Genomic DNA, 22,164 nt, shown 5'->3' with positions numbered 1-22,164 from the left:
TGCTGGTGTGGGGACGGTAATTTCCCAAGGACGGTCTGCGGTGAGCAGACACTTAACTTGGACATTTAGCAAAACTGTGCTAAGCCCGCGTCTCTCCCTGCTGACCGTTCGATCATGGGAGAAGCCCCGTGAGGTGGGGCGGGGGTTTCCAAGTCTTCAAAATGTAGGGCTTTCTGGCTCTCGAGCCGGCACGTGACTTACGTGAGTTTGCCCCGTGCTTCCTGGACAGAGACCAGGAGACGGATGTCATCCCTCTGTTGTGTTCAGTACACGTTACTACGGAGCAGTAACTATGCACAAACAGGGACGGGGCAAATGTATTCTCACCCCTTGCTCTGAAACGACTTAAACCAGGAGAGAAGATAGTTGTTGAAGCAAATACCCAGGTCAGCTGGTGCTGTGGCTGCCCATTGTATCATTTGTAAACAGTTTGCCAAATAAGAGAGTTCTTGTTAAAAAGCTGAGCAGTGTGTTCCAACCTGCCCGGGGTCTAGTGTCCTTGCGTTCCCATACCGTCCGTGCACAAGCGCGTGAGCACACGAGCAGCTGGGTGACTGGGTGGCAAGGCCCTTCCCGCACCAGGCCTGACGGGAAATATCCTTTTCTTTCCACTGGCAAAGACTTCTTCCAGAAAAATCTTAGGAAGAAAAGTCAAAGCTAGATTATGTTTTACAGGATTTTATTTGTAAGGCACTAAACTCTTAGAAGATGAATTTTAAAGGCTTCAACTCTTCAGCTGGCCCAGAGAATTACACTCATCTTAGGGCGCCTCCATGTGCCGAGCATCAGCTGGGCTCCGGCTTCCCCTCTCCCTGGACTGCTCTGTCCCCATCCCCTGGCCATGGGACGTGACTACCTGTCACCCTGGACTGTTCTGTCCCCATCCCCCGGCTGCGGGACGTCACCACCCGTCGCCCTGGGCTGCTCTGTCTCCATCGCCTGGCTGTAGAATGTCACCAGCAGTGTGGAGAATGGCCAGGAGGAGATGCCCGGGGCTGGTCCTGAAGCTCTGCCCCCTCCCTCAGTGTCCGCACATCTGCTGGGATCAGGTCTGTCTTCTCAGGAGGAAGCTGCTGACGTCTTCGAGACGGGACTCCAAGTAACCGAGCCTTCAGAAAACAGAGACGATGGGGCACCTGGGTGGCTCTGTCGGTTAAGCGCCCACCTCTTGATCTCAACTCAGGTCATGATCTCAGGGTTTGTGGGTTCGAGCCCCACATCAGGCTCTGTGCCGACGGTACGGAGCCTGCTTGGGATTCTCTCTCTCCCTCTCTCTCTGCCCCTACCCCACTCGTGCTCTCAAAACAAATAAACTTTAAAATATTAAGAAATAAAAATAAAACAGAGAGGCCCCTGTGGCTGTGTGGTATCGGTCCCCTGCCACCTTGAAGTTTGGGGGAAGCTAGTTCTATTACAAGGTATGTGCCTGAGAATACGTGGGTTTTAAAGACACTTTTAAGTCCAGAGCACTTGGTTTTCCAGATCATAGTTTTCCTCTTAGAGAAACGTGAAGAGCCGTGCGATCTGCTTGCTGATACTAGACACACCCGAACTGAGACTCGTTACCGTCAGTTATTAGTATCTGTTAGGAACCTGCATGATGTTTGTGGTTCTCAACCCTGGTTTTGGTGCTTCATTTATGAAGTTTTTATATCTAAAACGTGGTTTGGCACGTGCTGAAACTCATTGCGTTACTGTTTAAAGAATTTATAGATATAATGGTAGAATCTATGGAATGTCTGCTCTATTAAGCGATTTATATCATTTTTTATGATTCTCGCAATAGCTCACAGTAGCCCCATAAAGTATCTTGTAGTTAATAAGGAAGGCTCCACGAGATTAACGCTTCCGTACTTAACTCCGACAGCCAAGTCACGGGTCTGCCTGCCTTGTCCGGGCTTCCTCCCAGCCCCATGGCTCCTGGAAGCCACCACACGGCCACACACCCTCCAGTGTATGGACGAAACCGGGTATGGTCACCCAGCAGAGGAGTGAGGCACCTTTGGGACCATCTGTGCCCCAGCAGCTGGTCTGGGTTCCTGCATCCACAGCCCCCTCCCTCCTGGCGCTGGCTCCAGTGGGTCCCCGGCACCTGCAGGGACAGCCAGCCTCCCATCCAGCCTGCAGAGCCTGGGGCACAGGGACTAGTGAGGAGGGTGGCTCCTTGCCTGGGGCGTTTCCAAGGCATCAGTAGGGGGCAAGCTTCCTGTGTGATGACCTGGGGATTTGCACATTTGTGGGAATCTCAGAGGGTTTTCAGGAGGAAATGATGCACCAGAACTTGAAAACGAATCACATTGGACCTGCACCACCCGAGTGGGGGAGGGGCCACCACGGGCAGAACTCCAGCCACACGTGGATGGGCCGCCTGCACATTTTCAGAGTTCCGCACGCCCGCGGGGAGGCCGTGTGCACCGGGCACCCCCCTTTCCTCCGGGAGGCCGGGGGGGCGGGCGTGCAGGGGCTTCTCCAGAGGACGGACACAGAGAGGCCAGAGAGTTCCCACACGCCGTCACGGAGCAGGACGTGTCTGTGGGTCTAGAAAACATCATTTGCTCAAGATCGTTCACTGACTAGTGCCTGTTAGATTCAAAAGTAGCAATTGTTAACAGTGATCAGAACTAAGATCCTTCCTTTAAAGGAAAGGTCGGCGTCCACACGCTTGCGTACGGAGCTGGCGCCACATGGGGAGCAGAGGCTGTGCCCAGTTCGGCGGCTGGCGTGGTGAGGAGGTTACCGGAAGGAGAGGAGGAGGGGGAGGCCCGGTCCCTGGAGCGTCTGGGCCTAGGCAGCGTGGAGGCCGCACGGAGAGCAGACACGGGGGTCCCTGACGGACACTGTGGGCCTCGGAACCAGCTGCCTGGCAACGTTTACCACCGTTACAGAACTTACAGTGTTTCCATGCCCCAGCATTCACACCTGCAGCCTCGCCCTGGCCCGGCCCAGCCAGCCCTCATGAGCTCCCGAATTCAGCACTCGCAGGTCTGAAACGGGAAGTCCAGTGGTGATTACTGGAAGGCTCCAAAACGAGTTGTGTAGATCTTCACTGCCCAGAGACAGCTTGGACGAAACTCGAAGTCTGGTGGCTTAGCCCTACACACGGTAGGCCGTGTCCCTAAGCCAGAGGACTTCGGCCGTATTTCATGGAACATGAATTTCTTATCTGAGGGCAGACCATTTGGGGGTAGTGGAGAGCCCAGTCCAGAAACTCAGAGGACTTTCAGTGATTGGGGTCATGGGGCCGTCCGTGCACATATGAGGTATTTGGGGGTCATGGGGCCCTCCGTGCAGACGTGAGGTGTTTGGGGGTCGTCGGGCCCTCCGGGCAGACGTGAGGTGATCAGGGGTCATGGGGCCCTCTGTGCAGATACAAGGTGCTTGGGGGCCATAGGGCCTTCCGTGCAGACGTGAAATGATTGGGGGTCATGGAGCCCTCCGTGCACATGTGAGGTGTTTGGGGGTCTTTGGGTCCTCGTGCACACCCCAGCTGGTAACACAGATGCAGACATGAGCTGATGGGACTTCTTTCTCAAGTGACCATCGGTTTGATGCAAAAACATTCATGGTGTTGGTTCATAATCCCTCCCAGGAGATCGATGGCAAGTGAGCCCAGCCCCACCTGGCCATACATCTGAGGAGTGGGGCAGTAACAGAGGGTGGTGTGGTTTCCGAGACTCTGGCACTCACCCCAGGTCTGCAGACTGCACCCAGACTCTCCCTGCACCAGAAAGCAGGTGTGTCCCCTTCACGATTCACCGTGCACCCTGGATGACATCTGCCCCGTCGCAACTGTATTTTGCCGCCACGGCTGCCGTGTCCTTAAGGAAATGGTATGCCGAGTGTTGGTGACACAGAGTAAGTTGGGGCGGACATTATACATTAACCCCAGACACTCCCACAGTCTCGTGTCTGGAGCCGTACGGGTTATGTGGACACTGAAGACTATGCCTTGACGGGAGGCTTTAGAAAGGAGCTTGAAATTGGGATGATTATAATGCAGTGGCCCCGTTTCCTTGTTTTTGTCAAATAAGTAAAAACTTATTTTTGTCCTCCTTTTCTCTCATCTGGGCAGTTAATCATAAGCCTTTTTAGTACAATTTAGATTAGGTTCATTAGCCAGACCTGCTCTGCAGTATAAACACAGCTAATGAATCACAGACTTTTGCTTAAAGCACAGGCAGGACGCGGCTGTTCCTCAAGTGCAGAACCCGTGTCATAGAGCGGTCACACCTCTCGAGAGTTTGCGGGAGAGCGGTGGAGAGATACAAGGACCACGCCGCTTCAGAGGAGAAGAGAAGGACAGCATGTAGCCGAGTGGGAGACTGAGTAAACGGTTTTTGGTGGAGACAGCTAATGAAACCTGGCAGCGGCCCCGTGTCCCAAGGGCAGAGGGGCTGGGGCTTCCCTGGTCCTTCTTGAAAGCACCCAAGTTCAACTCCTGACGGACGGGTGTGGTCTGAAACACTGGCCCATTTCGCAGATGAAGGGACAGAGTGAGCCTTTAAAGGCTCGAGTGTCTTGTAGAAAATCAGCAAATATACAGTCTTTATCTTCAGGATCTCCACTCCCTGTTTGCTCCTCCAGTGTCCCCTGGTCCTCACTACCCAGACCCCGTGCTGTGGCCCGAGACCTCCCTCGGTGGCTCAGCTGTCATGCTGGAAGGGAAGGGACGCGGGCATAGCCTCTCCCGGGAGCTGTTTGGGTTTTCACGGAGAAGGCAGGACGTTGAGGGTGTGTTAGTGTCACATACTCTGCTCGGGGATATTACGTAGGTTTTTCTCACTTCATCTCTTTGAGGTGCCTCAGTCCGCCGTTATTAAGCGCCCGACTTCGGCTCAGGTCACGATCTCACGGTTCGTGGGTTCAAGACCCGCGTCGGGCTCTGTGCTGACAGCTCGGCGGAGCCTGGGACCTGCTTCCGATTCTATGTCCCCCTCTCTCTCTGCGCCCCCGCCCCCCGGCTCATACTCTGCCTCTCTCTTTCTCTTTCTAAAATAAATAAACTAAAAAAAAAAATAATAAAAATCACACACCCCTTTGACATTCATGTTGTCCCCATCTTATAGACGGGGGACCGAGGCTCAGCTTACTCACCCCAGTCATGCAGGCTGGGACATGCTCCCGCCTGATTGGGCAGGTCTGCGCTCACCCCACAGGGGCCGGGAAGCCGTGCCCCCAGGTGGGAGTGTGGACTGCACACCTGGACCCAGGCAGGTGGAGCTTCAAGTCCCCGAGGTGGAAGACAGAAACCTCAGGTCTGGTGGCTGCTCAGCCTTTGAGCTCCTGAGGTTTCCGTGCCTCAGGGGAGGAAGCCTGTCGTGTTCCGGATTCCCATTAGAGGACATAAACTGCTGAGGCAGACACGCTGCCCGTGAGCCCGCTGTGTGAGCACCGTCCCTCCACGGCACGGTGTCAGAACACGCGCATTTGTGGCAGCTGATCTGGGATGCGCTACCAGGGGACAGACGGACCCGGCGGCTGTCAGTGCTGCCCCACTTGCCTGGTGTCGCCGGGGAGCCCATAGGACAGGCCCTTTGGGTGATTGAATGACACTGGGTGACCAGGCCGCCAAAGCGTGATCCTGTCCTTCTGTGCCTAGTCCCAGGTCAGGGGCCACAGAGTTTGTTAAACCGGAACCGATCCAGAACCCGAGGCTTTGACAACGAATTGCCACCTCGGTGGTGCGGTAGAGGCCGCCTGCTAGTCACCGTGACGCGGGATGTATTCAGGCAGGAGGAACGAGGCCCTCGGCACGATTTGTCAGCGAGTAATAGGTAACAAGTCTCATCTTCATGTTTTAACAAACGGTGTTCACTGTTATTAATACCCAGAGGAATAGTGAACAACAGCTAGGCCTGGGGCTGTAGATCAAAGTTCAGTTTTATGGCTAAGTACTCCTGAAAGTGGGTATTTACAAAGATTCAGGGTCTGAAACAACCACCCACAAATCAAACCTTTGAAATTGCTTTCTTTCAGAAAATAAAAATAAATATGACATTTTGGCTATGAAATATTTTAATGTATAGATTTATATAATAAATTTTATATGCAATTATGGGTTTATTCAAGTCTTTGAACGAAAGAAACATAATAAATCATGAACCGTTACTGGAGTTGACAATGCATTTTTTACGGTGATTCTCCCGGTGAAGTCCGACCGTCCTGTGCCCACGTGAAGGACGCCCGCTGGTGCATCAGCGGGTTCTGAACTCCCTTCACTGTAGAGAAGTCATGCTTTTGTGTGAGTTTCCTCCAGACCGTGGCCCCGAGCTCTCAGTGTCAGTCAGCAGGTGTCTGCCGGGTGGGAATTTCCAACCCCGAAGGTCCACAGGTGTTGTGTTCGTACATAACAAGGAGGCAGCAATGCTGACGGAAAATACTCGGTTCAGTGAAATAGTATGCATGAAAATATCATCTCTTCAATGATGCTTTGGGGGAATTTTAATAATGTAGGACTAGCACGTGATGCGGTTAGAGGTATTTGGTCCTCTGGCAGGGTGAGGACTTCCCGACGGGCCCAGGCCTCACGTGGCTGTTGTGCAGGGTGGGGTGGGGTAGAAGTGGCTGAAGACTCAAGGCCACTGCATCACAGGCTACACTCGACGCCCGGTGGCTCTGGGGAAGGACACAATTCCTGGTGCTACTCACAGGCAGAACTGGATGCAGAGCAAGCATTCAGGGAAGGCTTCCTGGCATCTATTTACATTTTAGTATGAACGAGTTGGGCATAGCTCTTTTCTGAGCCTGGATTTCAATTCCAGAAAGGAATTTCCTAAGGATGATACTGAAGACTGTGGGCACATGAACGCCTAAGAACAGCACAGAAGCCAGGGAGAGGTAGTGCCAGTACCCACTTGTCTCCCCAGTATTTTCCCGAGTGTCTGCACGGCTTCAGGCTGACAGACAGGTGGCTGATGCTGGCATGCAGCACAGGGAGGGGGGACTCAGAGCCAGAGAGAAAGGTGGGGCCTGTCTGGCCTCCGCACCCACACAGAGTGGTCGTGAGATTGTTCTAGCTGAGGTATCGCGGGCACGGCACCGTGACCGTGGGCAGTCACACCGTGTCACGTGTCTGAAAGTCGCTAAGAGAGCACCTCGTACGAGTGCTCATCTCACGAAAGGACTTCTGCAACGGCGTGCAGTGACGACTGCTAACGGGGCTTACCGTGGCCACCGCGTGGCCATGCGTGCAAATATTGACTTACTATGTTGTGGGTCTGAAGCTAATACAACGTTAAATGTCAGCCGTGCCTTATAGGGTTTTAGGTTAGTTACCAAAAACCCCGGAAGATCACCCTCCTCGTTTCCGTGTTCAGGTAACAAGCACCCTCCTCTAAGGCGAGGTAACTGCAGGCAGAGAGTGAGTGAGACAGCAGGCTGACTGTCTGAGATAACGGGCGAAAGGGGCGCCAGGGGCTGGGGGCCTGGATTTCCAGTCTGGGGTGGGTGAGGGACTTGGGCATGCCATCCGTGCAACTACCACCTCACCCCTTCCTTGGAAAGGAGCTCGAGGGGCAGGTGCCACAGGCTGAGCCGATGCACAGTGTGAGGCGTCTCTGCTCCCCGCCCGTCCCCCCCCCCCCCCCCCGCACCGTGTTCAGGGTCTGCAGGGAGCCCGGGCGCACCCATTCTCAGAGTTATGCTCAAAAGCTGCCGCTTTAGATGCCAGGATGCCCTACGTGTGTGTTGCAGACAGAAGGTAAGAGAACACACAAAACTACTCCTTTTTCACGTTACCTACAAACTGTAAATATCTGGAAAGCAGTTTTCTGTGCCGAACCGTGGGCCGGCACCTCAGAGAGCTGTGGCGACAGGAGCCACACGAGCTGCCGGCTTCACGGCCACACGTGGCAGATGCTCAGAGACAGACCGGCCAGCCGAGCGGACCAGTGGCTCGCTCTCTGTGGGCGTCTTCCTGAGCACTGATTCTCCCACCGTACGCACGAAGGACGGCACTGAGTAGACACCGGTGTTTGACGGAGGAGGACAGAAGCTGTGTATCATTGCCCTGCCGTCTTCAGTCCAGACCATCTCGTTCCAGTGAACAAGGAGAAATTCAGACATAGGCTTTACCAGAGACTGTGGAACAGCAACTGTCTTTATCATTTCTTTCGTACGTATAAAAGACTGTGGGCTGGTGGACAAGATCTGGAAAGCCCAGGAGGTTTAGAGGACGACCAAATGTCACTATTGTCATCCCTCCGGTCAGCGACTGTCCCAAATCAGCATCATGGTAAATTGCCTCCAGTCTGCCCTCTGAGCAAAGCGGGGACCTCGAAGGACACAGGGTTTGAGCAATGCTTCTCCCGCAAGCGTTACATCAGGAATCTCTCAAGTACTTGCAAGGTCTCTAACGGTCTACACTTTGTGCCATAGTGAACCATTCTGCTGCAATCAGATACCCAAAAGCCAAGGCTGCCGAGGTTTTTAGAGAAGAAACGAGCGTCACTGCTTCCCTGCAGTCCCTCGTGCAAAACCCAGGGCAAAGACCCCTTGCTCACCCCTCCTGCACATGACAGCACATTCCAGCTGGCGTGGAAGTCATCCTACGGGGGGTGAACAGGCAAAGCGAGACACCAGATAGTCACCCGGTATAGAAGATTAAGACAACATGCCAAATACACAATCTAAGAGTATTTGAAAGTTAATATCATGGCTTCTTTTAATGTTAAAATGCCTAGAAAACTCCTCTCCAGACAGCTGGTGGTGTAACAAAGAGAGGGAGAGGAGGTGGTAACAGGCAGAGGATCCCCTTCCCCAGCTTCACACGAAGCCAATAATTCCGGGAGCACCTGCACACTGTGGGGCTGGGCTGGGTGTCCCTGCAGCCCAGGAACGCTGGCCACAGCTGACCTGTGGGGGGTTGGATGCCAGCTCTGTTGGCTTTAGTTAGAGAAGGAAAGGGAGGGATCAGGGCCTTGGACGAATTACTTTTGTTCATTCCACTAAGTTAGTGGTTCTCAACCCTGCCTGCCCACCAGACTGGCCCCTGGTGCCATGAAATGAACCCGCCTGGGCCTTGGAATGTACTTTCTCAGATGATATCTCGTCATCGTTGATTTAGGGTTAATAGATTGGTTGTTAATCCCAGACTCAATAGTGACGTTGAGTGGAGGTGGAATCATCCTGCCAGTCCTGAAGTCATTAGAGCAGCTGAAAGGGCTCCTGTGAGTGGTCATGGACTTGGGTTAACTCTGTGGCGTGCGTGGGTTTGGTGGGTCATTACATGTTGTTATGTAGTCTGGACTTACTAACAGGGTGAGGACATAGGTTGGAATTCAGGCCACAGCAAATGCCAGGGCTGTTGGTAAAACGAGGTGGCGAGATAATGAGGGCGACAGCGGTACTGATGTTCATTGGAGCTAGGGTGGCCCTGCCAGCTCAGTGGGTTAATACGTGGCCCTCGGTAAGTTAGCTGTGAGTCCCACACCCAGGGCTACTGGTTGGATAAAGAGGCTGAGTGTCTCAATAGTTACAAGTATAGGAATTAGCTGAGCATCTCCTACAAGCCCCTCGGGGGAATCAAGCCAAGATTTAGCAGAGTGCCCTGCAAGTTGAGTGTCAGATAAACAACAGATACTGCATGGGACAGAACAACAAAAAAATTACTCTTTGATTATCTGAAATTCAAATGTAACGGGGGGTCCTGTATATTACGCGGCGGCCCTGGCTAGGGACTCCTCATGAGCCAGCGTCAGAATGAGCTGCCCGTCAGAGACAAAGAACAAGTTTTGGTCCCCGCAGTGTTCATGCTGGTCTCTGAGACTTTCATGTAATGCAGGTATGGGCAGTAATAACCTGAGGGAGGAAGGCCAGGTTTTTCTAGGCTTTATAAAAATGCCCCTCACTCTGTCTGTAAAACAATATTTCCAGTTTAAACATGATGGACAAATCTTCATGCAAACTTTGGCATAAAACCTTATTAAATACAGAAGGTGGTGCAAAAGATTTAACTCCGCATCCATTTGGAATGTAGACTTCAAACATATTATATAAAACATAATTAATGTCACTTTTGAAGTGAGTTATGTTCAACTTTCACAGCAGACAGGTATAGTTTCATCTCAAAGCCTTCAGATATTTAAATAAGAAACAGTCTGCTTTTCACTTCAGCATTTTTAAATCTTTTCCCCCAAGTCAAGAGAAATGCAAACGTTAAGTGGATGTTGTAGTTGGTTGTAACTGAACTCCTTGGAAGATGTTCTTGTGATTTATGTGAGTGCACAGTGGTGGGGTTGTGGTGAACTTAACTTGATAAGCCTCCAGGCCTGAAAGCCAGGGCTGTGAGTGCTAATGCCCACACAAGGTCTGCTCAGCTGTCTCCTGCTTTGAGAGCCTTTATTATCCTGGGCAGAGTTGGGGTTGACTTGTTAGTGACTTTGAGTTGTTCTCTTAGCCTGACTTAGGTGACATGTAACTATTAGTGAAAATTCTGCAGACTTTAGGGGCAGCTTCTGCTGAGACTTGATCCTTGGTCCAAAATAAAATCGTGAGCGTTTCTATGGCTTTCAAAGAAAAGCCATTAGTAATCACTATGGTAGCGTCTGATGGCACAGCTGTGAATGGAAGAAGGGGAAGCAAGCATTCAGGCTAATCAGTGTCTTTGTCCTAACAGAGCAGAAATGAATTCTTAATTTAAGCAGCCTTCAAATCCTGTCATTAGGGAAACGGCTAAAATGTAGGCTTGAGTATGCTTTTTTTAAAGTAAACTTTTAAAGACTGGAAGACTCTAGAAACTGGGCGGACTGTTGGATTGCTGAACTTTGTGGTTACTTCACTTTCTCAGTGGAGCTCACGGGGTCCTAGAAGCAGCTGCCAATTGTCATGCCTGAAGCCTGGGACCGCCTAGCACTCTGGGGGTGTCACTGCGCCCGTGCCAGTAACACCAGTGACTCTGCAAGGCCCTGTGCTGTGCCCTTTCTGTCTATGAGGAGTTTCCTGACCGCAGCCACATGGCCAGGAAACTCAGCTTCACAGGGAGACTCATTGACTTGACCGCCGGCCTCCTTGCCTGGCCCCATCCCTTAATCAATGCGCAGGTGGCGTTCCGGAGGGAGGCTGACGCTGGTGGGGTGGAGAAGGCGGGGAGCCAGACGGTGAGAGAGCACAAGTTTGCAGGCTCTGGATGGACAGAGGCAGCAGTACCCGAGGGCAAGGCGCCCCATGACTTGGACAAGGCCTCTGTGAGCTGGGATGGGCCCCTGGGCTGCAGAAGGAACAGAACAGCCCTGTAGTGGGGCTGACCCCAAGGGAAGACCTGGGGTCAGCTGAGCACAATGTGGGGGCAATGCATGGCCTTTGGGGACATGAGCCAGAGTTTGAAACCTAGACATAACAGCACATCTTCCAATTCCACTCCCATCAGAGCAAAGCCTCCTGTCCCTGCAATAAAAGAAAGTGAATGTCTTCTTCAGACACTTAGGTGAAGTCAGCTTCCAACGTCTGGCTGCTCTTGGGCTGCCACATGTGCCCTTCAACCCTGTGGTTGTGCAGAGGAGCCTCGTGGGCGTCAGCGCAGAGGGCTCAGAAGGGGACAGCCCTCCTCACGTGCTTCCCACCCCAGTGCTGCTCTGTAGTTTGGGGTTCTGCATGGGTCACACTTGGGAATGGGGCTGTCCCACCAAAGGGCTGTGCTCCAACATGCAGCATGGAGTCACGGTTCTGGTGAGGACAGGAGGGTTGCTTCACTGCTCTGGGCCTTTGTCAGCTTGGTCAGGACACATGTCTGCCCTCCCGCCACCACTGGGGAGCTGCAGGGCTCACACACATACACACACACACACACACACACACACACACACACACACACACTGCACGGAGTGGGAGATGGGGCAGAGTGCCAAGCACAGTGGATAAAAACGTGGCATTTTGTTTCCTTGTTGTTTATGAGGTAATGCAGTATTGGATTCCTTTACGCGGAGAAATCCAATATTTTCTTATGAGCAATTTCCCTTTTCATATACAAACATTGTTTTCCCTTCTACCTACTGTTTTGAAGCCTTTCCTGTTCCTTATTGTAGATTCCGAGTTAGCATGATTCAGAGACAACTATTCCCTTCCCCAAAGGTGTAATTTGTACCTGTGCTTCCAAGGGTTTAAAACCCAGAGGTTGAACACATGTGTCTTTTCTGAGCCTCGCAGTAAGAATTCACAGGTCAGGTCTTTATGAAATGAAGGGTCACTCATGGCTCACGCCTCCAACCAGCTGCCCCCACGCCGCGGCCTGAGAGATCCCTGAACTGCAGAGCCAGAGGCTGGGCTCGACAGGACTCTTCAGGGACATCACCCACCCTCCCCAGACCCCAATTTCTGCATCCATCATAGCAGAAATGAGCAGGTGTCCACCGACTTCCGTGAATGTTGGACTTCTTGAAGTTTGTCTCCCTGGGCACCCTTGAGCCTAAGTGGCCCTCCCCCACCCAGAATCATCTCTCTCACCTCTTCAGCCCCTTTGTTCAGGGGGGGTTACCTCATTCCAATACCAGTTCAAGACACTGGGCTTCCTCTTGAGGAAGGTCAGCGCAGAAGCCCCTCTGAATCAGACACAGGTCATGGCGGAGGCATGAAGGGACCCAGAGACATGACAGAGAGAGCAGAACCAGTCGGAGATGCGGGGGGCTGTGTGTCCTCAGGTCATGTACTCAGCCTCTCTGGGCCTCATGTTCCTTGTTGGACAATGTCCATGCTGCGACCAGTTGATCTTGCTTGTGAGGACTGGCTGTGGGCAGATGCTGTGCTGCCTCAGTTTCCCTTCCAGCGAGTCTTACGGTGCTGACACCACTCCTGCGGTGACTGGGGAGGTAGAAGCCATGATGCCTGATGGAATGGCCACGATGCCCTGTGTTTTACTGAGTGTCGCCCCCAATGATCTCAGACCCCTCCCTTGTCCGCAGGTGATTCCAGAGACGTGAGGGAACGTGCCCATGTTGCGTTGCGTCAGTGGCCACACCCAAGTGTGTGGGGTGCTCATCTTAGACACACGCCTCGTGCACGCAGAATTAAGTGTTGGCTCTGGAGAAGCATGACTGACACAGGGTCACACAAAGGCCTGATTACGATTCGCCCCAAGGTGGCAGCAGAAACTGGGTACCGTGTCAGATGGCACTCATCTGGGTTTCAGGATGACAGAAAAATAAGTCATGAGGTGAGTCTAGTCAGAGAGGTTGTAGGCTCACAGCCCCAAGTTAGGGGTGTCCCTTCAGGGATCATAGGAGTGAAGACCGACTTCATTACGTGCGTGTAAATATGTCGGTGGAGGGCTTCTAAAACTTTTCAGTCTATGGCACATTTCTGTTTTTTTTTTTTTTTTTTTTAACGTTTATTTATTTTTGAGACAGAAAGAGACAGAGCATGAACGGGGGAGGGTCAGAGAGAGAGGGAGACACAGAATCGGAAGCAGGCTCCAGGCTCTGAGCCATCAGCCCAGAGCCCGACGCGGGGCTCGAACTCACGGACCGTGAGATCGTGACCTGAGCTGAAGTCGGACGCTCAACCGACTGAGCCACCCAGGCGCCCCAGCACATTTCTGTTTTTGCTAAGAAACCGCGACGGACATTTTCACTTGATGTCAGATGGGCATTTCGTTTCTAGCACTGAGTACCACTCTCACTCTCGCAGCCTGTGCCGCTCCGGCCCCTCCTGGCCGTGGAAGGCACAAAGCCAGGACGCTGGGCCAAGGCGGCCCACGGCCACCAGGTTCAGAAGGTCGGTGCAGAGCAAGCAGAGCCGCTGGCCCAACACGCTGCCCACGCTTCTTTCTCAGGTGACATTTGCCTTAGTGACATTGGCGAGGCAGAGGGTTCCCTTCCCGAGCACGGACGGGGCCAGAAGAAAGATCCCCGAGAGAACGTGCGTGCGGGTGTCCCTGGATCGGGCCCAGGGATCGAAGCCAAGGCCTGTCAGAGCGGGTGTCCGAGCAGGACGGTGTGGCCCGCCCCCCTTAGCTCGCCCGTCGCACATCCGATGGCGCCCAGGGTAGATGCTGGGGACGGCAGGGCGGCGGGCGCACAGGCACTGCCCGTGCATCTCAGCGGCACTGCCGTCTGGGTCAGGTTCTGGCTGGGAGATGGTGCAGATACGGTGAAAACACACTTAAGCTGAAAGACAAGGCCTGGTTGGGTGAGGCGGGACGGGAACCACTGCTTGTGCCAACACCCACTTGAAGCGAAGCCTTATCAGCTAGGAGGCAAGCCAGAGCCAGAAAGCTTGAATGCATTTACCCCCAACCCATATCCTAGTTTTCTAACTGTGAAGGGTTCGCCTGGTTAACCTGCTTCTAGGCCTTGTTCAATTTTGGTCTGATAAAGGACAAGAGCAGAGGCAAAGTCGGCAGTTAATCATTCCCACCTTTAAAAGTCAGGACCGACTGGGGCTCTGGATGGCTCAGTCGGTTAAGCGTCCGACTCTGGCTCAGGTCATGATCTCGCAGTTCGTGAGTTTGAGCCCCGCGTCAAGCCTTATGCTGACAGCTCAGAGCCTGGAGCCTGCTTCAGATTCTGTGTCTCCCTCTCTCTCTGTTCCTCCCCTGCTCGTGCTCTCACTCTCTTAAAAATAAATAAATATTAAAAAAAAAAAAAAAGTCAGGACCAACCTTCAAACCCACTCACCGTCATCCGGGGAATGTTCTCGAAATAATGCGACAGGCCCGTGTTCAGCTGCGGCTAAAGCTTTGTGAGTGCCGTGTGAGCTTTCTGTCGGCGGCCTGCGTGTGCTTGGTGTGTTTGCAGGCCGGCCTCCCGTGCGTTTGATTTCCACAGCCGGCTCAGCGTCCACTCACCCTTCCAGTCCGTTCTGCGGAAGCTTGCCCTTTGTTGCTTTCTGCTGTGTACGTGTGTGTCTGAGCTAAGGCGAACGAGGTCTGCAGGCGGAGGCTGGCTGTTTTGGTTTATTCTCCTAATTCCATTCTTCCCCAACTAATGCAGACTGCTTCCAAGTTGGCCGCGCGGGCTGCGTGACCACGGTCGCCATGGCAACTGTATTTAATTAGAAGTGTGCATTCTGTTGCATTCTAGTTCTAAAGAGACGAAAGCACAGCCGTGTCTGGTCTAATGTTATACCTAACGTGCTCATCTGACGGGCCAGCTCTGGAGCAGACCAGTCACGAGCAGGAAGACACAGCTCCAAAGTGCACAAAGTGGCTGCTGCTGTGGGAAAATGGGGCGTGGTCAAATCACGTTAAATGACTTTAATGAGCTGTCTTGTAAATACTTGATTGACCCAGTTCACACACCATTCATATATAAAAGTATAGCACATGTCACTTTTCAAGCAACGGCCGGAAGATCCCATACCATGAAATTCCACTGCAGGTTTGCGTGAGAAGTGCCCGTAGCCTCGGGACCATCTCTCATTGCCAGCCTTGCATCTGCCTTTCTTAACGTCCTGTAAACGGAAAATGCTGATTTGCTGAACCGAAGGTGGTGACAGCCCATGTGGGTTTGGTCACAATGTACTAGAATGAATCCTTCTGCAGATGACAGCATGGTTAACCATATTTAACGTTACTAGCAGGATCTAAGCGTGGAATATTTGTTTGCCTTAAAACTCACTCATGAACACCGGAGGCCTGCATAAGTGCACGTGGAAAAATTATATTTATGGGACATGTGCCAAAGTATGTATTTACTACATACGTGATGTATTGCCAGAAGAGCCCTTGCCTGAAGCTGCCTGTCTCCATATGGAGATGAGCCAGCTATGCCTCTCACCTCTGACTGGGTGTGGGGGTCCGGGACCCCGGCGCAGCCCAGGTGGAGGCTAGGGCAGCAGACTGCTCTAATCCGGTGCCCCGGGGGCCAGCTGGGGAAAGAACCCAGGTCCCTGCATCTCCGTGGCCCTGCCATCCCATCTGGGCAGGAAGGGCAGTGCTAGATGACCCCCAAGACCTTTTACCCCCACATGATGATGTCACTGCAGGCACCTGCTGTCTGCTTTTGCAGTACATGCCACTGAGCAACTGAACATCAGTGCCAGTGACCTGACGTGTTCTCCCAACAGAAGGAGACAGATTTCATGTTTGGGATGTCGACCTTAAGATTAACTAACGTTAGGCGTGGACACGGTAACTGCAGGCTTTGAATATTGCTGAAGGAGCCTCAGTGTAGAACTTTATGGACAAGAGAGGTAGTGTCATTCTGGGCAGTGCAACGCTCACCCAGGATTCAAGGGGCTGGAGGTGGCGGGGGGTGGGGGGGATGGAAGCAGAGTGTGGCCGACTCTGCAGACGAAGTCTAATAAATCTGCAGAAGAGCTCAGATTTATTATCTGTTATTTATTAAACCCAAAGTATAGCGGAGACTCAAGGACGCCCTGCCCGGGTGGACACCTGCACGGGACAACCATGCACCACGTTCCAGTGCTGTGTTCATAGAGGGGGCACCCGTGCCAAGGTTACAGCTTGGCAGGGACCTCTGAGCAGTGCCCTTGGAGCAAAGAGGCACGAATCTCTCGTGTTTGGGCATTGGGGGTGCGGAGCGTTGGGGACGCGCTGAGCTAACTGCCATCCACTCCTGAAATGTATTAAAGAGTGACTCTCTCTCTCTCTTGCAGAGGAAGAGGGCGGGGACCTGGTCCAGCCGGGCATCAGCTTTCCGGGGCCGGCAGAGGAGGATCTAGGTAGAGTACACAGCTCGGCCCCGGTGACTGCACAGATCAGACACGGCGGGCACGCCCCGGGCCGGGTGGCGCTCTGCACCTCAAAGACGGGATCCCCACCGCAAAAACGGGTTAAGCAAGCGTGTGACTTTGCGCGTCCTAATTTCAAGAACGGAGTAAGATGTGGTGAACATTTTAAATAGTTTGTAGACATTATGGAAGCTGTAGGTGAGAACACGTTTGCTCCAAATCACCACAGATGAATTGCTGAGGCAGCTAACTATTATTAATAATCATCAAGCTGTTGGCATCATTGATATGTGTGTGAGATGGCACCTCTCGCCTTTGCTCTCTTGTGACTAAAACTTGCTCTCAGTGGATCTGAGGAAGGGAAGAGCTCCTCATTTATCGTTCTTACGAGCTCTTTCACCCGACTTGAGACAGCAGATTACTGCGGGCCAGCCCAGTGCGCACCGGGGTGTGGATGCTGAGTATGGCCGTAAGCTCCAAATTACCGTCACAGCGTATTTCCCGTGGAGATTTCCTTTTTATGCCACATCACAGACACAATCGAGCCAGTGCTCTCTTTGGCCATCGTCACTTGACGTGGATCATGCTTACATGAAAAGGGGCCAGTGTTTCTGTAAGACATGTGGAGTGTTGAATAAATTCAACACCCAACAGCAAGTGAGAAAATACACCCTACTCGTGGCTCCATGCTGTCTGCCCCACGCTGTGCGATGGCCTAAAAGATGCCAAGCTGCTCTCCCAGGTCACCAATGGTCCTGGGCTGTCACAGCCCTCGGGGCTGAATTAGGGAACATAAGGATGCTTTAGGCTTGAATTTGAATTTTTCCTAATTTATTTCAGACCTTTAGCCAGTGAATCTATTGCCCATTTGATTGGCTTAAAGAATAATATTGGAAAGTCAAAGAGGCCATTTGTATAAAGCTGTGATTTCTTTTAAAGAAAATTAGGGGCACCTGGGTGGCTCAGTCGGTTAAGTGTCCGACTTTGGCTCAAGTCACGATCTCGCGGTTTGTGCGTTCGAGCCCCGCGTCGGGCTCCGTGCCGACAGCTCAGAGCCTGGAGCCTGCTCCCGATTCTGTGTCTCCCTCTCTCTGTGCCCCTTCCCTGGTCACACTCTGTCCCTCTCTCTCAATAATAAATAAGTATTAAAAGAAAATTTTAAAGAAAATCAGAAGCAAAAAAAAAATTTCTTTTCAATGAGATTATAAGTACAGATTTAGTTGTAAAAGAGTAGCTATTTTCCACTGTGATCAAGTTCAAAATTTACTTCTAACTTGCCGTTCTAAACAAGCCTTTCTTTACTCAGAAATATGCAAACCAGGTTATCTTTACTTCTTACTAGAGAGCGAACTGGCTCTGTGGATGGGCGTGCGTTATGTTTTGTTCCACTCGGTGGCGCTCTCCATCACCCCGAGCAATCACCAGGAAGCAGGCGTAAAGAGGCGTCCAGTGAACGTACGATTCCGCCAACTTTTGTGTCACTGGGACTTTGGCGGTTCACCTGCACTCGTGCTGTGTCTGGACGTCTTTGGATCACCATGTGCCTGTGGTGCCGGTTCCCTTCTGTGACCGCCTCAGAACAGGGGACATGGGCCAGAACAGAGGAGGGGTGTGCGTCTTTAAGCCACATTTTGTGGCCGGCAGGATTTGGTGCTGACAGTCAGCAGCCAGGAGGAACTCAGGGGAGAGCCAGGGCGCATCCCTGAGAGCTGGTCCACCTTGGGGGAGACGCCTTATCTCGGCTAAATCACGGCACGCTGGGCCTTGTGTAACACGGGATGGCGTCCCGGAGTGGCGTAGGTGACCAAGCAACGGCACAAAGCCAAAAGCTTGTGGGGATCACACTGGAAGCACAGGTCCCACCGTGTTCTTACTGCCGAGTCCCAGACGGGGAGTTTAAATATGTTCCTGGTCACGCAAACGGAGTGTGGAGAGGTAAGTACAGGGATCGAAGGGGTCAGAGCATCTCACTGGCAGCATGACATGGGCTGCATTGTACAGACACAAGGCATTTTGTCTTGGTAAAATATGCACAGCGTAAAATTCATCATTTTGACCCCTTTTCAACGTGTGTGTTCGGGGACGTGGAATACATTCACAGTCACCCAACAGGGTGATTGTCGCCCGTCCCCAGATCTCTTCCCATCTTCCCAAACCCAACTCCGCACCCAGGAGCAGGTACTTCCCGCGCCCCCCCCCCCCCCCGCCTTCCTCCTCTCTGCTTCTGTGAGTTTGACTATTTTAGATTCCCCGTCTGAGCAGGGTCATGCAGTATCTGTTGCTCTGTGACTGACTTCTTTCACTCTCTAGAATGCCCTCAGGATTCGGCCATATCGTAGCACGTGACAGAACTTCCCTCCTTGTTAAGGCTGTGTAATACTCCGTCGTATGAATCGACCACATCCAGTCTGCCCCTTCATCCCTTAATGGACACGTGTGTTACCTCCACCTCTAGGCCACGATGCGTAATGCTGTCAGACGCACAGAATCTCTTCGGGACCTTGCCTTTGTCTTTTAGAATTGCTGGATCCTAAGTTTGTTTTGCGGAACGTCCGTACTGTTTAGGGACAGAAAGTGTTTGGTGAGCTGCTTGTGCGGTCTGGCCGTGAGGGGATGACGATTACAAGCACGTCAAGACAGTTGGATTTTAGAGGCGGAAAGAAAGATGAGGCTCTGGGGAGCGTCGGCCACAAGGAGCTCGCAGACACACATCCAGCTTTCCCACGCGTGGTGCTGAACGAGCAGGCGTGGCGTGACTTGGACCCACGCGGAGGTGGCCCCGGTCGGGGACATGCACCAGTGGGTCCGGCCATCCTTCTCAGCCCGTTCACGGCAACACTGGGTGTCCACCGTGGTTCTCACTAGCCGGAGCCACCTGGGGAGTATTTAGAAATACGGAGACCCGGTCCTGCGCCGGGACGTTCCGATGCGTGGTTGCCTCTGAGGGTTCCCTGCGTGACTCGAGTGTGGCCCGGGGCAGGGAACGCTGGTGTCAAGGGCACAAACGGCAAGGAAGGCAGCTAGGGCAGCTCAGCGGGAGGAAGGGGGAAGGGCTGAGTCACGTTCCCACTGCTGCTAGAGTCGCTGATCAGGAACAAATGCCAACTCGTAGACTTTTTCTTTTTTTCAAATCCCCTCTGCCTGTAGCCCCTGAAGCGGATGGGTCTTTACAGGTCTTCTGTCTGGAACGCACGGCTCTCCCATCCTCCTGCCTCGCATCCACGTTAACGGCCGTGGCTGTGAAAGGAGGACGTCTTGTTTCCGAAACGTGTGGCCGCTCCTCAGGGCAGCTCGGGCTACATCCGGGCAGCGGTGAGGTTACAGGAGGGGCGAGCGGCACTCATTGCAAATCCTAAAATTGTCCTTCGTGACAGACAATTTGGCAAAGAAATAGGAGAATCGGCTCCGGCTCCTCCTGTGCCCCATTAAGGGTGCATGCGTGCTGCAGAGCTCACATAATGCAGCGTCTGGAAGTAGGAAGATAAAGCAGGTTGCTTTAGAATTAATCTGAAGTCGGCGGTAAAAGTCAATTGATTTAGCACCTTCTCAATGACTACAAGGGAAGAGCCCACTTCTCCCAGGGAAAGGGTTTGAGGGAAGACCTTCAGACACACTGAGATCAGATTGCTCTCTCTGCCGGTAATTTTCGTGACACCGTTCTCTTGAACGTTATATTTAAATCAGTTGTAGAGAGTTGCCAGTTTATAAGCATTTATGAGGACTGCAATATTGGCCTAGATTTTATGCTGGTAAGTCAGCTGCAAAGTGAAATTTTTTTTAAAAAGGCGACATTAAATGATCAAAGAAGAGTAGGTACATATTATATGAGACACGACACAAGGAAAAGGGGTGGACTCTGCAATTTAAAAAAGTACTTGAATGTTGAAGCAATAATTACCGACACAGCCTTCTGTGGGGCAGGTGCATATGTGGGGATGTAGTCTTGTCTAGTGCCACCCCCCCGTTATCATTTCTGGTCTGCACACCATTTAACCACATGCACGTCACACAGTATTTAATTACACAAAACTTTTTTTCAAAGAACTCCCTTTTTAGATGGGGCACCCGGGTGGCTCAGTTGGTCGAGCGTCCTACTCTGGATTTTGGCTCCGGTCATGATGTCAGGGTCATGGGAGGGAGCCCCGGGTCGGGCTCTGCAGTGACACCACAGAGACTGCTAGGGATTCTCTCTCTCCCTCTCTCGCTCTCTGCCCCTCCCCCACTTACATGCTTGCTCTCTCTTTCTAAAGGAAAATGTTTTTTTTAAAAAAAAAAAACTCCCTTTTTAGAGATTTATATTTTGTGTCCTTTTATAAACACCCCTGGTCATCTTGTAGACATGTAGCTTTGTAACTGAATGGACATCCACACTTATTTCCTTAAGGGAAGTTCCTAGAAGTTTCTAGAAATAGTGGAAATGGTGCCATGTTTCTGTGCAGTGACAGTGTGTTCATTTGCTGCACCCTAAGTGCTGTGAAGCCCTCTCTCCATCCTTCCCTGTCCTCCCCTTGTCCTTCACCCCCACGCACCAGTACCCGTGGGAGCCCAGAGGCCACAGGGGCAAGAATCCTCCCCAGGGTGTGACATCCACAGTTACCATCACATGCGGCAGGACAGGGGGAAAGGTTAAACATCAGTCAAGAGAGCATTCCAAAAGACTGTATAACCATTTCATGTTAAAACTTTATTTCTATACAAAGAAATCAAAATTAGTTTTAAAATTGCTAATATTTATTATTTGTGGAAATTAGGATGTTAGGAATTTACATCTAAATTTCTGAACTGCATTCCCTAGCTTTTCCCCTAAATATCAATTTTTAACTTGCACAATTTCCGAGCCTGGTTGTTACCAAGTGAATTACAGTATCTTTTCCCCGGGCCGGCCCCCTTCGTCAAGCAGTAAATCTTTATTGACTCATTCATGCTTCCATGCACACGTGCCTTTGTCCTAGCTTGTTCAGGCCACGGTAACAAATGACCGCGGACTGTGTGGCTTGTAAACAGCAGCATTTGTATCTCCCTGCTCTGGAGGCTGAAGTCCAAGATCAAGGTGCTGGGGATTTGGGGTCTGGTGAGGGTCCTTCCTGGCTCATAGACTCCGTCTTCCTGTGAGTCCCCACCCGCGGGGGTGAGGGGGCTTTCTGTGGTCTCTTATATAAGGGCACTAATCTCTCATGAGCTAACCACCGCCTCAAGGACCCCCCTCCCAATGCCATCAACGTATACATTTTGGGGGATGCAGACATTCAGACTGTAGCAGCCTTCATTCATTCATTCATTCATCCATTCAAGTGACAAAGTTCAGTGTTTTCTGCTCCGTAGGGTGCTCCCATGTCCATGCAGACGACCACCAAGCTCCCTGACTCAGTTCCACTCTGTGGAGGAATTAGAAAAAAACAAACCAGGCTGGTGTGTAGGCTAAAGAAAGTGAGTTCAGTACAGCTAGAGAGGCACGGACAACGTTCCCTAAAACTGCAACAGGTGTCAAACTAGTGCAGAGCGAAGAACCAGAGAGGAGGGTGAAGAAGGTGAGAGAGAAGC

At 52.1% G+C, this 22,164-nt stretch overlaps 1 protein-coding gene across 9 annotated transcripts in view; it reads left to right on the top strand.

The window, feature by feature from the left end:
• Nucleotides 1–22,164, top strand: part of DLGAP2 (DLG associated protein 2) — a 777,915-nt gene that overhangs the window by 593,379 nt on the left and 162,372 nt on the right. For 5 of the 9 annotated variants that reach the window (XM_078445206.2, XM_078445203.2, XM_078445204.2 and 2 more), the window contains one exon: nt 16,549–16,614. The exons of the other annotated variants lie outside the window; for them this stretch is intronic. In XM_078445206.2, the coding sequence (XP_078301332.1) occupies nt 16,549–16,614 (66 nt within the window). The remainder of the gene's footprint in view (nt 1–16,548; nt 16,615–22,164) is intronic. 9 annotated transcript variants of the gene reach the window in all.

This window comes from Panthera onca, chromosome B1 (assembly GCF_046562875.1).
Source record: "Panthera onca isolate mPanOnc1 chromosome B1, mPanOnc1 haplotype 2, whole genome shotgun sequence".
In the NCBI taxonomy this organism is placed as follows: Eukaryota; Metazoa; Chordata; class Mammalia; order Carnivora; family Felidae; genus Panthera; species Panthera onca.
This window is presented reverse-complemented; position numbering and strand designations above follow the sequence as displayed.